We start from the raw sequence: 12613 nt of genomic DNA, 5'->3' as shown, positions 1-12613 counted from the left end.
ACTGTTGGAAAGAAGGCATGTCCCAGCGCAGCAGCACGGACATCTGGAAACCCATGCAGTCCCTCTGCTGCAGACAGAGGGGACAGAGTGTGAGAGGCAGCTGTGTGCATCCATGGCGTGAGCTGGTCATCTCATCAGAGCTTTCCACCTGGTGCTGTGCGGAGCAGCACACCTCTCCATCCCACTCACCGCTCCCATCCTGGCCAGCTGTGGCCAGAGGGCAGGAGGGCTCCAGGATGTCTTCAGGCCCAAACATGAGGCACCTGGGTTAGACCATTACTGATGGGAAACGTCTGGACAGTGCACCAAGAGGCAACCTCTTCCACTCCCCCCAGGGTCTGGCTGCCAGTGCCCACGGGCAGCTCTGACATGGTGCTGCCACACAACCTGCTGCGGCCTTGTCTCCCTCCAGTGCTGCCCTCACCCTGAGGGCTGTCATCCCAGCCAGGCCTGGGGCCAAGTGCCACCTGGTGATGGCTGGGCTGCGGCCAACCCCAGTCACCATCACCGGCCCAGAGCGGCTTACCTCACTGGAGGCCGTGGGATGAGCTCTGGGAGGGAGGGAGGGAGGGCACCACACTGCCCTGATGGCCCCGCAGCCACCCTTCACCGCTGCACCCCAGGAGGAAACTTTCAGTGGGGCTGTACTGGCTGTAGGTGCCCAGGCCCTGGCAGGGGGCTGCAGGGCGGCCTCTGTGAGGAGAGGCCGGGGCTGCCCCGAGCCGGACACAGCCGGTTCCAGCCGGCTCCAGCCCGCCCACCGCAGGGCACGGCTCAGCCCCGCAGCCACCACGGCGGAGCCACGGGGAAAGCCTGTGTAAGAAAGGGCAAAGCGGCTGTGAGGGAAAAAGTGTGAGAAACAGCCCTGCGGGCACCGAGGGGAGAGGGGGAGGAGGGGAAGGGGGTGCTCCAGTCACCCCAGCAGGGATCCCCTGCAGCCCCTGGAGAGACCACGCTGGAGCGGGGGAAGAGTGTGAGGAGGGGAAGTGAGAGAGCGTCTGGGTGGGCATCCGGCAGCCAGCCAAAGGTCAACCCAACCCACCACAAGGGCACGTTCAGATGAGGGAAGGGGCATGGTCTTCCTTTACACCCCTGTAAAGGCAATCTGCCATTGTGTGTCCTCTGTCCTGGGGCTGCAGGCAGGAGCTCTAGCACCAGCGTTGGTCTTCCCTGCATCTCCCATTGTGTGGCTGCAGCAGCCACCAGGTTGGTGTAAGAAGAGCTTGCGGTCAGCATTTTGGATGTGCCGGTGAGGGACCAGGACTCAGACTAACCTGTGAAACTTGGCCTCACAAAAAGTACTTAGGTAACAATATACTTTTCTTCAACACGTGGAGTTTATGTTGCCAATTTTTGCTAAATTCAGAATGAATGTGACAGTATGCGAGGCAATGTTTGTTGGGGTCTAGAGATTATTTTCTATCTCCCAGCACCATCTGGCATTACAGTGGAAACTCTGAATGAATAAACATTGCTTATCATTCTGTCAGTCACTCCTCCATCAGACAGAAGCTGAAACGCTAATGTACTCATCATCTTTGTCATTTGGCAATCAGGGACTACTTCACGGTAACTGAGACAAAGACCACAGATTAAGGTCCATAGCAGAAGTGGGCAAGAGAGATTTAGCAAGCTTAATGTATTATTCAGTTTGACTGATGCTGATGCAGGGAACAGAACTTGATGGGTTTGTGGTTTCTATTTTTGAAGTGTGTTTTTTGCACAAAGGTGTTGGATTTGTCAGTTAAATTCCTGTGAGCTCTTTTGTTGTTGTTGTTTAAATAGGAGCGATGTTTAAACAAAAAAAGGGGATGATAAAGGGAACTGCATGATAAATTCATCTTTAGTGATTGATACACAGGTAGTGTTTGCTTGGACATTATTGGGGCAAGGGAAGTGTACATGCATTAGGATGAATGATAACTAGTTCAAACATCTTGGGGCAATTCCGTCAGTTCCCTCCTTAGAGCAGAGAGCTGCATCCAGATTCTCTAGCTTTGCTTCCCTTGTCACTGCAGCAATCATTACAACTCAAACAGTGAGTGCTCCTGGATAACAGACAGATCCACAATCCTTGATTAAAATGACACCTCTTCTTAAAACTCATCTTACCAGCAAGATTTGCTCTGGTTTGTAAGGCGCACATGAAGGAGGCACTTTGAAGAGCAGTGTCACTTTGATACAGTCTCTGCATCAGCACACGCACACTGTTGGGCTCACTGCTTGAACTGGCTGGTAACAGAAAGTTAAAGCACAGTAAAGTTTACTTTCCTATAATGCCTCAAAATTTCACACTGCTCAGGTGATGACACATTCAAGTGAGAAGCCTTTTTGGAGGGACAGGCAAATGACTAGATAAAAGAATAAAAAGTCTAATGGTAAAATTAGCTCACTTTCATTTTTAAAGGGCTGGAAGTGTAGGGATGAGAATCTCAGGTAACCTTTTGTGTTCTGCTTTTCTTCTGGTACAAACAGCTGAATTCAATATAGTATTTTCTCTTTTTCCTTTAATTGTTTTAAAAATTATGCAATTGGTTGTATTGTCACTGAGGACACACTGGCTTCAATCCATTCTGATCTCTGGAATTGAACAAACTCTCTGACGCTGACTCTGCAGGTGTACATGGCTTGTTAATACCGCTGTCACAACCCTTTCCCTAGCCGGTTCTGTTCCTTGATGTTGCTAAAAACAAAATCTTTGTGCTTTTGAATATTTTTTGTTTGTCTTCATTGACAGCTGGAACATTTTCTGCGAGTGGCAACTGAACACAAGAAGCACTGACACAGACCTTTTCAGCTGAAAATGTCCTACCCTTATCAGGGTATTTCTTGTTTTCTTTTGCTCTTTGTTTCTTCAAGTAGCCATAAAATGTCAAGTTAGTCTTAGACTCTGAGACTTAAATCAGCAAAGCGTGTAAGTAAGTCAGAGAGCATTTCCATACCAGATACAAAGGAAAGGAATTGTTTATTTGGTGGGTTAGCTCTGTCCCAGTTTTCAAAGATGACGTAGGACTTCCCTGAAAAGATCTCTTGTGCTTTTTCCAAAAGGGTGGTTACCGTCAATCAGAAGGACACAATCAAGCTCCCATTTCTGACTTTGTGAGTCCTCACACTGATTTTCAGGAGAGTTGTAACATTTTTTAACATAAACCCATTTAGTCTTCATGTCCTTCACACAGATCATTGTCTCTGCATATCAGGACTGATGACTGCATGTATTTATTTGTCTCAAAACCTGTCTGATTCATGTTTCTGTTATAATGAAATATTTTGCTAAGCTGTCATTTTTGGCATAAATATATTCCCTTGGCTGTATCTTAGTGGTGGATTATTTGCTCCAGAATCTTTTCTTTTCATCTCAGAGATGAATATACATTTTGGGACCAGCTTTTGAAATATCAATTTGCTTCAGGAAACTTCTTATAAGCAAGTCTTGGTAGTCAGCACTAAATCAGTTTTGTGTATTTTGTTTCCCACGGAATCAGACCCACTTTGTTTATTATCTAGCAAACCCAAAGCATAATGTAAAAACCAAGACTGAATCAGGAAAGGACATTATAAAAATACTGAAGCTGTCTTTCCCTGGCAATGGGGAAATACATTCATTCACTTTAGTATAAAAAAGAAACAGTGATACAATGGTAAAAAAAAAACCTGAAGGGTTCATACATTTATTTCAAATACATAGCAGAATCTCAGCTATTCACATTTATTTCCAAAGTAATTTTGTCCTGCAATCACAAAATATTAAAGTATGTGATAGCATCAGGATATTAAACTAGATATTTAACCATAATATTTAATCAGCTGTTATTAACAAATACAGCAGGCCTGAAGTTTAATGTGAACATAACATCACTAAAGCAAGTTTACTGCCTCCACTCCTCAATGAAAGCAGAGCTTCAGTACACAAAAACCTGACACAACATTTTAATAATCCCTGGCCCACGCACATCAAATGACACCCACATGCTAGGCCTTTTCTTCTGAGATAAAAGTCTGGTCAAGAGCGATTATTCACACCCTGCTTCCTCTTGGTCCTCCATCATGTAGCGTGTAACCAATGCTCTGTTTCCACAGCCCTCCTGTGCCCTGGAGTGAAGAGGTGGCCCTTTCCCTAATGTCTTTGCCTCATTACCTGTGTTCCTGAGCATCCTCTCCTCACCTGTCTCACTTGGGAAGGACATGTTCAGCCACCTAAATAAACTTCAAGAGTCACCTTAGACACTTGGGGTTACCTGAGACGGGGTCTGGCTGGATATAACCCAGAAGGGGCAGGAGGTCTCCTGGAGCAGCAGACGGAGGGTAGAAGGTGCAGACTTGGGCACTAGAGATCTGTGCAAGCTCCTCCATCACTCCCCTCAAGCCAAGCTCTTCCTGTTACCCTCAGAAAACTCATGAACAGCAGCAGTTTAATTTCAAAGCTCAACCGCAGTTTTTCTTTAAAGCCCTTAAAACTTCCTTTTCTTACTCATACCTCCAAACTGCAGCTCCCAACTAGTCAGTTCTGAGCACCACAGGTTTTGAATAGGGGAAAAGGAAGAAGAAAAAAACCTGTCTCCCTTAGCAGATGCAAATGTACCCATACAGTTTACTCAGCCAAATGCATTCCTTGCATACAGAGGTAAAATGTCTAGTAATCATCTTTATGGGGTTTTCCCCATCAGAATCCACAATAAGGGAATTTCTGTTCTGTTCAAAGGGAGAAGGTTAATCACTGTGTTACATCTCTTACAGATTAGCTTCTTATGAGAAATTTGTTCCTGCAACAAATTCAGAAATTTTAATGTCACAGACTCTTAAACATATTTGGGTGAGTCTATAAGTGCTAAATCACATCACCAGAAATTGTTGTTTGTGTCAGTAAAACCTCAGACATCCAAACAGCAGCCCAGCCTAGCTGTACATTTGGAATCAAGGTCAGATTCCAAACCCACATGCAAGCACAAGGTTGTCTGAGCTTAGAGATTTTGTTTGAGCTCATCTTTTGATCAACTGGTAAAAGAGAGAAATGGAGCAATATGCAGCCATCAGGTGTTAATGTTAGATGTAAAGAGCTTAGGTTTTCTTTCCAATGAATGTTAAATGCTCAAATAAAGCAGTTTTATCTTTTAACTCTTTGAAAATAAAGTTACTAGTGTAAATGGCACACCCAGTTCAAATTTGATTTCTAGATGAAACCACTGATATTGAAAGCTTTCAGGATCCTTTAATTAATGTTATAGAAAATTGCACTTACTTCTTCAGCACTTACATCTGCATAAAGTTGCATTACACTGAATACATCATCATTTAGATCCATTACCTACATATAAATATGTATCATGTTTGCATTGCAAATGTCTTCATCCTCTGCTTCGTTAATCACAAATGTCGTATCTGAATAAACCCCAAAAATGCAATTCTAGCTTACTCACCAAATAGTTCCTTATTAAACAAAATATGTATTATAGGACATAAATACAATAAAATAATAGGTGAAGGTCCTCATGGTAGTATAAATTATTACCAAAGTCAACAGAATGACTCCAGTGAAATGTGTTGTCTGACCCAATGACAGCTGCTGTGACAGACATTGGCAGCTATAAGACAACATAAAAAAAATGTTTTAGTACTAGAAAACCTACTTACAAATGTTCTCTTAAAGGCTCATCTGCAATTAATAAGTGCTGATTTGACTGCTTAAGTGATGAGCCGGATGCATTAAACCTGTTTTCTGGTGACTAGAAAATTCCCACTAAAAGATCTGAGCTGGTTCTCTTAAATGTAAATGCACATTAGTTAATATATGCAATGAATACCTGTGTTCAACGGCACTGTTTTGTTTAGGTTCATCTGAAGTCAATAAAAGGCTTGTTTAATTAAATGCAGCTTTCCATGTTCTGCTTCAGATTGAACAGTCAAATGAATACATAGAGGCATTGTTCTGCTCAACACAAAAAGTCATTACACCCTTTTTTTCAGATACCGGTCGCAGACACAGAAAAGGATCAAACTGAGTACCTGTGTCACGAAATTATCAATGAAATGATACTATCCATTACTACTGTGTAAAGAACTGGAAAGAATGTTTTGAACTGGTCACTTATCAATGTTGTGACACGGACGCTGTCAAAAGCAAGTTCCAAGTTTTCAGCTGTGAAAAAAAAAAAGCACAGCTGCAAATACTGTTGAATTCTGCACAAAGGACAGACAGGCATAAGGCTGCTCAGTCTACATTTTCAAATAAATCTTGTGAACACAAACCAGTCAGAACAACATCAGGGCTTGGCTTTTGTGGGTGTGATGGAAGATGTAGGCAGGAACTCTTGATCCTCCAACGGGCAAGTGGGGATTACACATTTACATTGCCTGGCTTGGTTACTTATACTTTACATTAGCACGGTGCTTTAAAGTGCATAAAGACAGATGGTCTGTCCTGAATTTCATACAAGAGGAGGTGCTACCTGTAAAACAGGAGAAGTCATAAAAAATGAGAGGTAGCAAGCAACGGAAATGTAATACAAAGTCTGGTGAAGTGATTAAAAATTTTATTATTCCATGAGCTGGATTCTGTGCCCTGCAGAAGAGGTAAGAAGGATACATCAATTCCACAAGCATCAGTGAAATCCATAGTCAATCATAGAGGCTTCTGATGGGAGAGCATGAACATTTGTGTGCCAATATTGGAAGTCAGAGTGCTGGGGGTTTCTCCATTCATTCAGCAGCTGCTTCAGCCATGCTGCCAACTCCATGCTTCTCAACACTGTCCTAGAGCAGTCCCTATGAAGACTTTACCTTAGAGTAAAATGCCCTGCTCTCTTTGCACATCATGGGTTAGGGGAGGGCAATGGTGCTATTGCACAGCAGCTGCCTTCCAGCCCAACCATATGCTGTTCATCTTCTCTGAGAGACTCTTGGCTGCTGCTGTTCCTATACCATTCTTCATTCCTGTAAAATGGTGAGATTTTTCTTCTGACTGTGCTCAAACATAATGCCCACATAATAACATTTCCTGTAAGCATGTTAGAGAGCAGATATGTATGTCAATAGTAAATAGCAAATGAACAAAACTGTTCCTCCATTACAGATGCAGAGTTTAATAAGACACTGAAGTCAATCGGAACATATCGACATGCTAAGCAGAAAGATCACATGTAGCAACTACACATAGGCATGCACACTTAGGGACGGCCCTCCTGCAAAGTCAGGTTTGTGCAACCTGTGACAGGAAAGTGACGGATACCTGGATTTTGAGGATGTATCAGCCCAGCACCAGAAGCTACAGTACATTGCTCCTGCAGCGATGAGAAGTGCAGTGCTCACCCAGCCTACATAGAGAGCAGCTCCTAGCTCTCGTTTCAGTGGCACAGGAACTTTTGGATCATAGAAGTCGTGAATGATGCTACCTCCAGTCCAGGACACAGGGATGAGAACGAGGATGCCCGTCAGGAGAAAGGCAACTCCAGCTGCCAGTATAAAGATACTGATGCCCTGGGCATCCTCCTTGGTCCTGTGAGTGTACTTCACACCAACAATGGCCATCAAAAAGGAAATGATTGACAGGACCACTGCAATGCACATGAGGGCTCTGAACGCCTCCAAGGGTGGGGGGAGAGCCAGGACAGAGTCGTAGAATTTGCACTGCAGCCTGATGCCCAGCTGACTTATGCAGTCCATCCACAGTCCTTCCCAGATGGTCTCAAACACCACGATGTTGCCATCAATGTAGGCAGAAACTCTCCACTGCGGCATAACTGTGGCTGCCAAAGTCCCGACCATGCCAACACCTCCAAATATTAGACCAGTGATTTGTAACACACAGCAAGCCATGCTTCTTCTGAAAAAGACACCTCAAGCGAGGTGGCCTAGAAAGTCTTCCAAAATCACTTTTTCATAGAAGAAATATAAAGTATGAGAGGGAATATTTTCTCCAGTAGTCTCCTCATACAGCAAGTTGTTGGGTTTTTTTTTTAAAAGCAGCTCACTCCAGCCTGAGGTTCAGACAGGTGGAAATCCATTTCTGACTGGCTAGAAGGACTTGCTATTTATTTGCTTTGAAATCCTCTCTGACTACAGCGCCTACCCATCAAGCCTAACAAGTTTCCAGCCAATGGGAAACTAGGAGGTGTGTGTCATAGTTGATTTTACTGCTTCTCATAGTCTGTCTGTAGTCATGCTATAATTAAGTGTCAGGGATTCAATTAAAGGTACCTAATTGCAGGGCTAATAACTTCTTAACTACAAGATCGCAGCTATGTTGAAATCTAGTACAGAAAGTCTGCACTTCTATCTGTTAAAATATTATGTAAAATACGCTATTACAGTTGTTCTTATGACAAAAGCTAAACTTGGACTTGGAGTGGGACTTACTTTCTAAGTGCTACAGCCCTGGGAAAACATCTGATTTTTTTTTTTAAATCAAGCTAGGAGGTACTTGGTGTAGCTCTTTAATGTAGATTCCTCATTTTGATCAAATACAAAAGTATAATCATGATATTAGACAGGTACAGGAAAGTCAAGTATTCCAATCAACATCAAAGCTTTACTCTACCAGCTGCATAATTCACAAGGACGACAAAGAAAATAGCTGGCAGAGTTTCACATCTTCTGCTTTTGAATCCACAAGTGAGGTCACTGTTAGGAAATAATCCTCTATGAGACTCTCTCCCCATTAGAAGGGTAGTGTTGTCATTATGTTCCATATTAATAATCTTCTCCCGGTAACATTAGGAGGGTTTGGGGGTAATTGTCTAATATGAAAAGGATAAGCTTTTCTTTCAGTGTACAATGCACCTTGAAAGAAGTCAGAGATCCCTCCCACAAGCACGTATCTCAGCCTGCACAGATAGCTACAAGCCCGGACAAAAAAGCACGCCAAAGTCTGATTTGCCTTGGGCAAGTTAGGAATAACTGCTGCACTATGCTTTTTTTACTTTCTTCTCCCTACCTTGAGATAATAGTATATGATGACAACTCATGGGTGTTGTTGAAATTGATGCGTTTCTGGTTACTCCAGCTCTTTGAACCAATGGAGCTAGTAAAAAAAAAAACATTGGCCCACTAAAGACGATGAAGACCTCTAGAAGTGCTGTCAAAGAAAGATGTATTCTTCAGTCACTTGTGGGTTGTAGTGTTGTGGGCTCTGTGTGTTTGGAAATATCAGACATTGCCTTTGATGGTATTAATTTAGTTACAGCCTTAGGTGCCTACACAACATATTCAAAGTAAACGCTAAAACCCATGAAAAGTGAATTGCCCATCTAAACCACTCACAACCCACAAAATCCCTTCCTTCCTAGAGTTACTAACTGCAAGGAAGGAGTGCCAGATAATGCAAGATATATAGTATAATGTTACATGTCCATGCGGAAAATACTCCCAAGGGATCTGAGCAATTCATTTTTGCCTTCAAGTCTGCCAGCAGGAATCTAGAGAGAAAAAATGTCTTCAGCTAAGATGTGAAATGTAACCTTTAGAAACTAAATACATTATCAGATTTGTTCTTACAGAGAGATGAATATTACATCACTCTTCTGCAGACATAAAAAAAGAATGCCATGATGCTGAAAAGTTAAGGCACTTTGCTAGATGCCACAAAGAAGGAGGTGTAGAGATGAAATCAGAAGTCATAGATGGTTACCTGCCTAAAAGAAACTCCTTTCTCTGGCAGGAGACTGTTCCCTTAGAAGAAGACTGCACACAAGACCTGTACTATTTAACTTGAGTACAGTCTCCATTCATCTTGTAGGACTTTTTTACCTCTGAATTCTCAAAACTGGTTTTTGATTTGTTATTTTAACTTCAAAAAAGAAATCAACTTATTATGGCAAAGCCCTCTCAAAACTAGCATTTAAATGTCATTTTTTCAACAGAAAAACTCTTTGTGCAACATTTTCAGGCAGCCAGCTTTTGACAGTATACACGGCTGGAGAACAGACCATGCCTAATGCCCTGAATCTGTTTGTCTGACTACCTTATCTAGTAGGATTGTCCCAAAATCATTTTTCCTTACACGACTCTGGGAGGGTCAGCCATTGAGGTCATGCATAAAATTACACTCTGTGACAGCCAGGGCAAGGTTTGTATAGAAGATTAGCTGCTCGCAGAAATACTATTAAAATACATCATATGCTGATTGTGTAGCAATAGATCCAGAGAGTGCTAAATGGTTGAGTGGTTTTTTGATCTCTAATTGGAAGTAGTACCTATGGTGAGTGACATCCAGTGTAGATGTAGGCGTAAGAGAGGAACATCCAGGCTACACTGCTGCATGTCCTGTCCACTGGCAGGATGGTTCTTGTTATTGAAACCTGAGGGGAAGGAAGCAGGAAAGGAAAACCGATAAATGGCAGTTTTGAAACTGGAAGATAAATTTCAGAAATAAAAATGAGCTACAGGGCACAGGCTGGAAAAAAAAAATAAATCAAGAAACACTACCAGCATCTTGGAAACTCATGAGGACTGGAAAATCTCATCAACCTCTTAAATGCCAATGAACCCCTGGCTTTGCTAATCACTGGAAGAATTATCTTTTGCAGAAGACTCCTATGTTTGAATCAGCCTGGAGGGAGCTCTTATGCCCTTGTATACCCTAGAGAACTCTACTTCCATTTAAATGCTCCCCTCACCTCTCAGAAAGAAATGCTTAGTTGACTGAGTTACTTCAAAATCACTCAGCATCAGACAGCTCTTAAAGTAGAAATTAAATACATGCTTACATGGTGGGCATAGCAGATACAATGGCTTTAGTGTCAGGTGAGAAGAAATAAAAGGAAAATCAAATTTACACCTGACTAGACTTTAGAAGTCACCTCATTCTGTGTATCATCCATCTGTTATGCTATTTGGATGATTACCTGCCTCAAGATGAGAATATAAGTTGTTATGCAAAGATGTCCACCCCAAAATTTGCCTTCAAAGAGGAAAATCAGCAACTGAAGAAGCACCATATTACACCTAATCTTTACCTTGAGCTCTGTTCAGATTTACATTTTCTCTTCCCTTCAAATCAGGATGTTCATTTGAATCTTTTCCTGGGGCATTATCCTCTGTTCCCCATCTAGCTTTTTAAAAGTTGATGCCCCTTCAAAAGGGGGAGTAGAGCATCTCCAGTCCATATGATTAACAGAACCTGTCAATGATCCCCAGTGCTTAATTAATTACAGGCATCAATAATGTAAAGACTTAATTGCCTCCCAGAAAGCAGTTTCATTCCTCTTTGTATATCTTCTATGTACATGGAATTTTAGAGTCCTTATACATATACATGCACCTGTATATAGACAAATACACTTTAATCTTGTACAAATGTACAACTATAATGTACATAGTTCATTATGAGCTCTCGTTGAGAACAGGTAGGCTAGTTATGCTACAGGCTAATGAGTTAAATTTAAGGTTCTGTAACATTTTTGGAACAGGCAAATATGCAGACTTATCAAAAGCACACTTTAGATTACTAAGAGTTACGGTTAAGTCTCTTAATGTCCCAGAGGCTGCAGTTTTCCAGTAAGGCTGCAGAGCTGCCTAACCACCTGCAAAGTCTGGCAATGTGGAGTGCAGCAGGCTGTGGCTCTGCAGTCACTCTGCATGCTGTCCCCTTGGGCAGAGGCTCTGGGGACCTAGGTAGACCTAGATCATTCTCTACACGTAAAATTTGCTTTAAGCATACAACAGATAGGGTTAGGATTGTCTGCAGATCATTTGTTTTGGAAACACGTGTGAATGGCATCAGTTCTTCCCTACTTGTGGCTTCCACTAGTCCATTCATTACATGCTGGGCTAACCACTTTGTTTTCAACTATTTACAAGGTCTGGTCAATGAAGTTGAGTTAATGGTTCCATTACTTTCTATGGTATTTTGATTGACTACTGTATTTTGAGCCTATTGGTGAAGCAAAAGGTTACTTTGTTTCTGTTTTAATTCAGGAGAAAATGGACTGAAGCCAACAGAGGCCTTTTTATTTGTGCTAACTTTAATACTGCTGCTTGCACATATCTTAAAAGATGAAGGCACATCTCCTTCCCCCTCTCTTCAAGCGTGGCACATTTTGGAATGAGAGGAACATCTGCTCAGTGTAGCTTAGAGAAGGATTTCCCCCAGCCACATGATAGGCACTGTACTTGGGTGCTGACCTCTAACTCTAGCTTTGAGGCAACCCATGACTGACAGTTGAATTGAAAAGAACTAATATTTATCTTCCACCTTCTTCCTCAGCATGCCTGAAATTCACAGCCTGACAAAACTGCCAAACTCTTAATGATATTCCATGTCTGAGGAAGCCTGTCTCCTGGACACTGTGAATGAACTCGAGTTTAGTGTAATAAAACCCTACAGTAATAAAATATTAAATACTCCTTTGAGTATTTAATCCATCTAAACTGCTTCAGGCTTTTACAAGGTATTTGTCACCTCAATACCTTGCACACAGGGAGCAGCCATCCTGACAGAAATAGAACCTGCCAGAAAATATGCTATCTTACTTTGCTGTTTAATGACAGGACCTCAAAGCATTCCTTTAGAAAATACATGGGGGAATTTGATTGTGCAGCTCACATTAAGCTGTTGGAAGTGTAACAGTGGCAAATTCCCAAGGCAGTATTGATTGCTTTCATAAGAGTTAGCAGCAGG

The 12613-nt window shown here is 42.3% G+C and overlaps 1 protein-coding gene across 1 annotated transcript; it reads right to left on the bottom strand.

Moving 5' to 3' along the window:
- Positions 1-3941: 3941 nt before the first annotated feature.
- Positions 3942-7998, bottom strand: LOC142034023 (claudin-8-like). Its single transcript, XM_075034730.1, is given in 3 exon segments — positions 3942-6860; positions 6863-6930; positions 7226-7998. Coding segments are annotated over 3 exon segments (699 nt in total). The 5' UTR covers positions 7813-7998; the 3' UTR covers positions 3942-6816.
- Positions 7999-12613: the final 4615 nt, after the last annotated feature.

Source organism: Buteo buteo, chromosome 8 (genome assembly GCF_964188355.1).
Source record: "Buteo buteo chromosome 8, bButBut1.hap1.1, whole genome shotgun sequence".
Classification (NCBI taxonomy): Eukaryota; Metazoa; Chordata; class Aves; order Accipitriformes; family Accipitridae; genus Buteo; species Buteo buteo.
The sequence above is the reverse complement of the archived record's forward strand: the minus strand, read 5'-3'. Positions and strand labels throughout refer to the sequence as shown.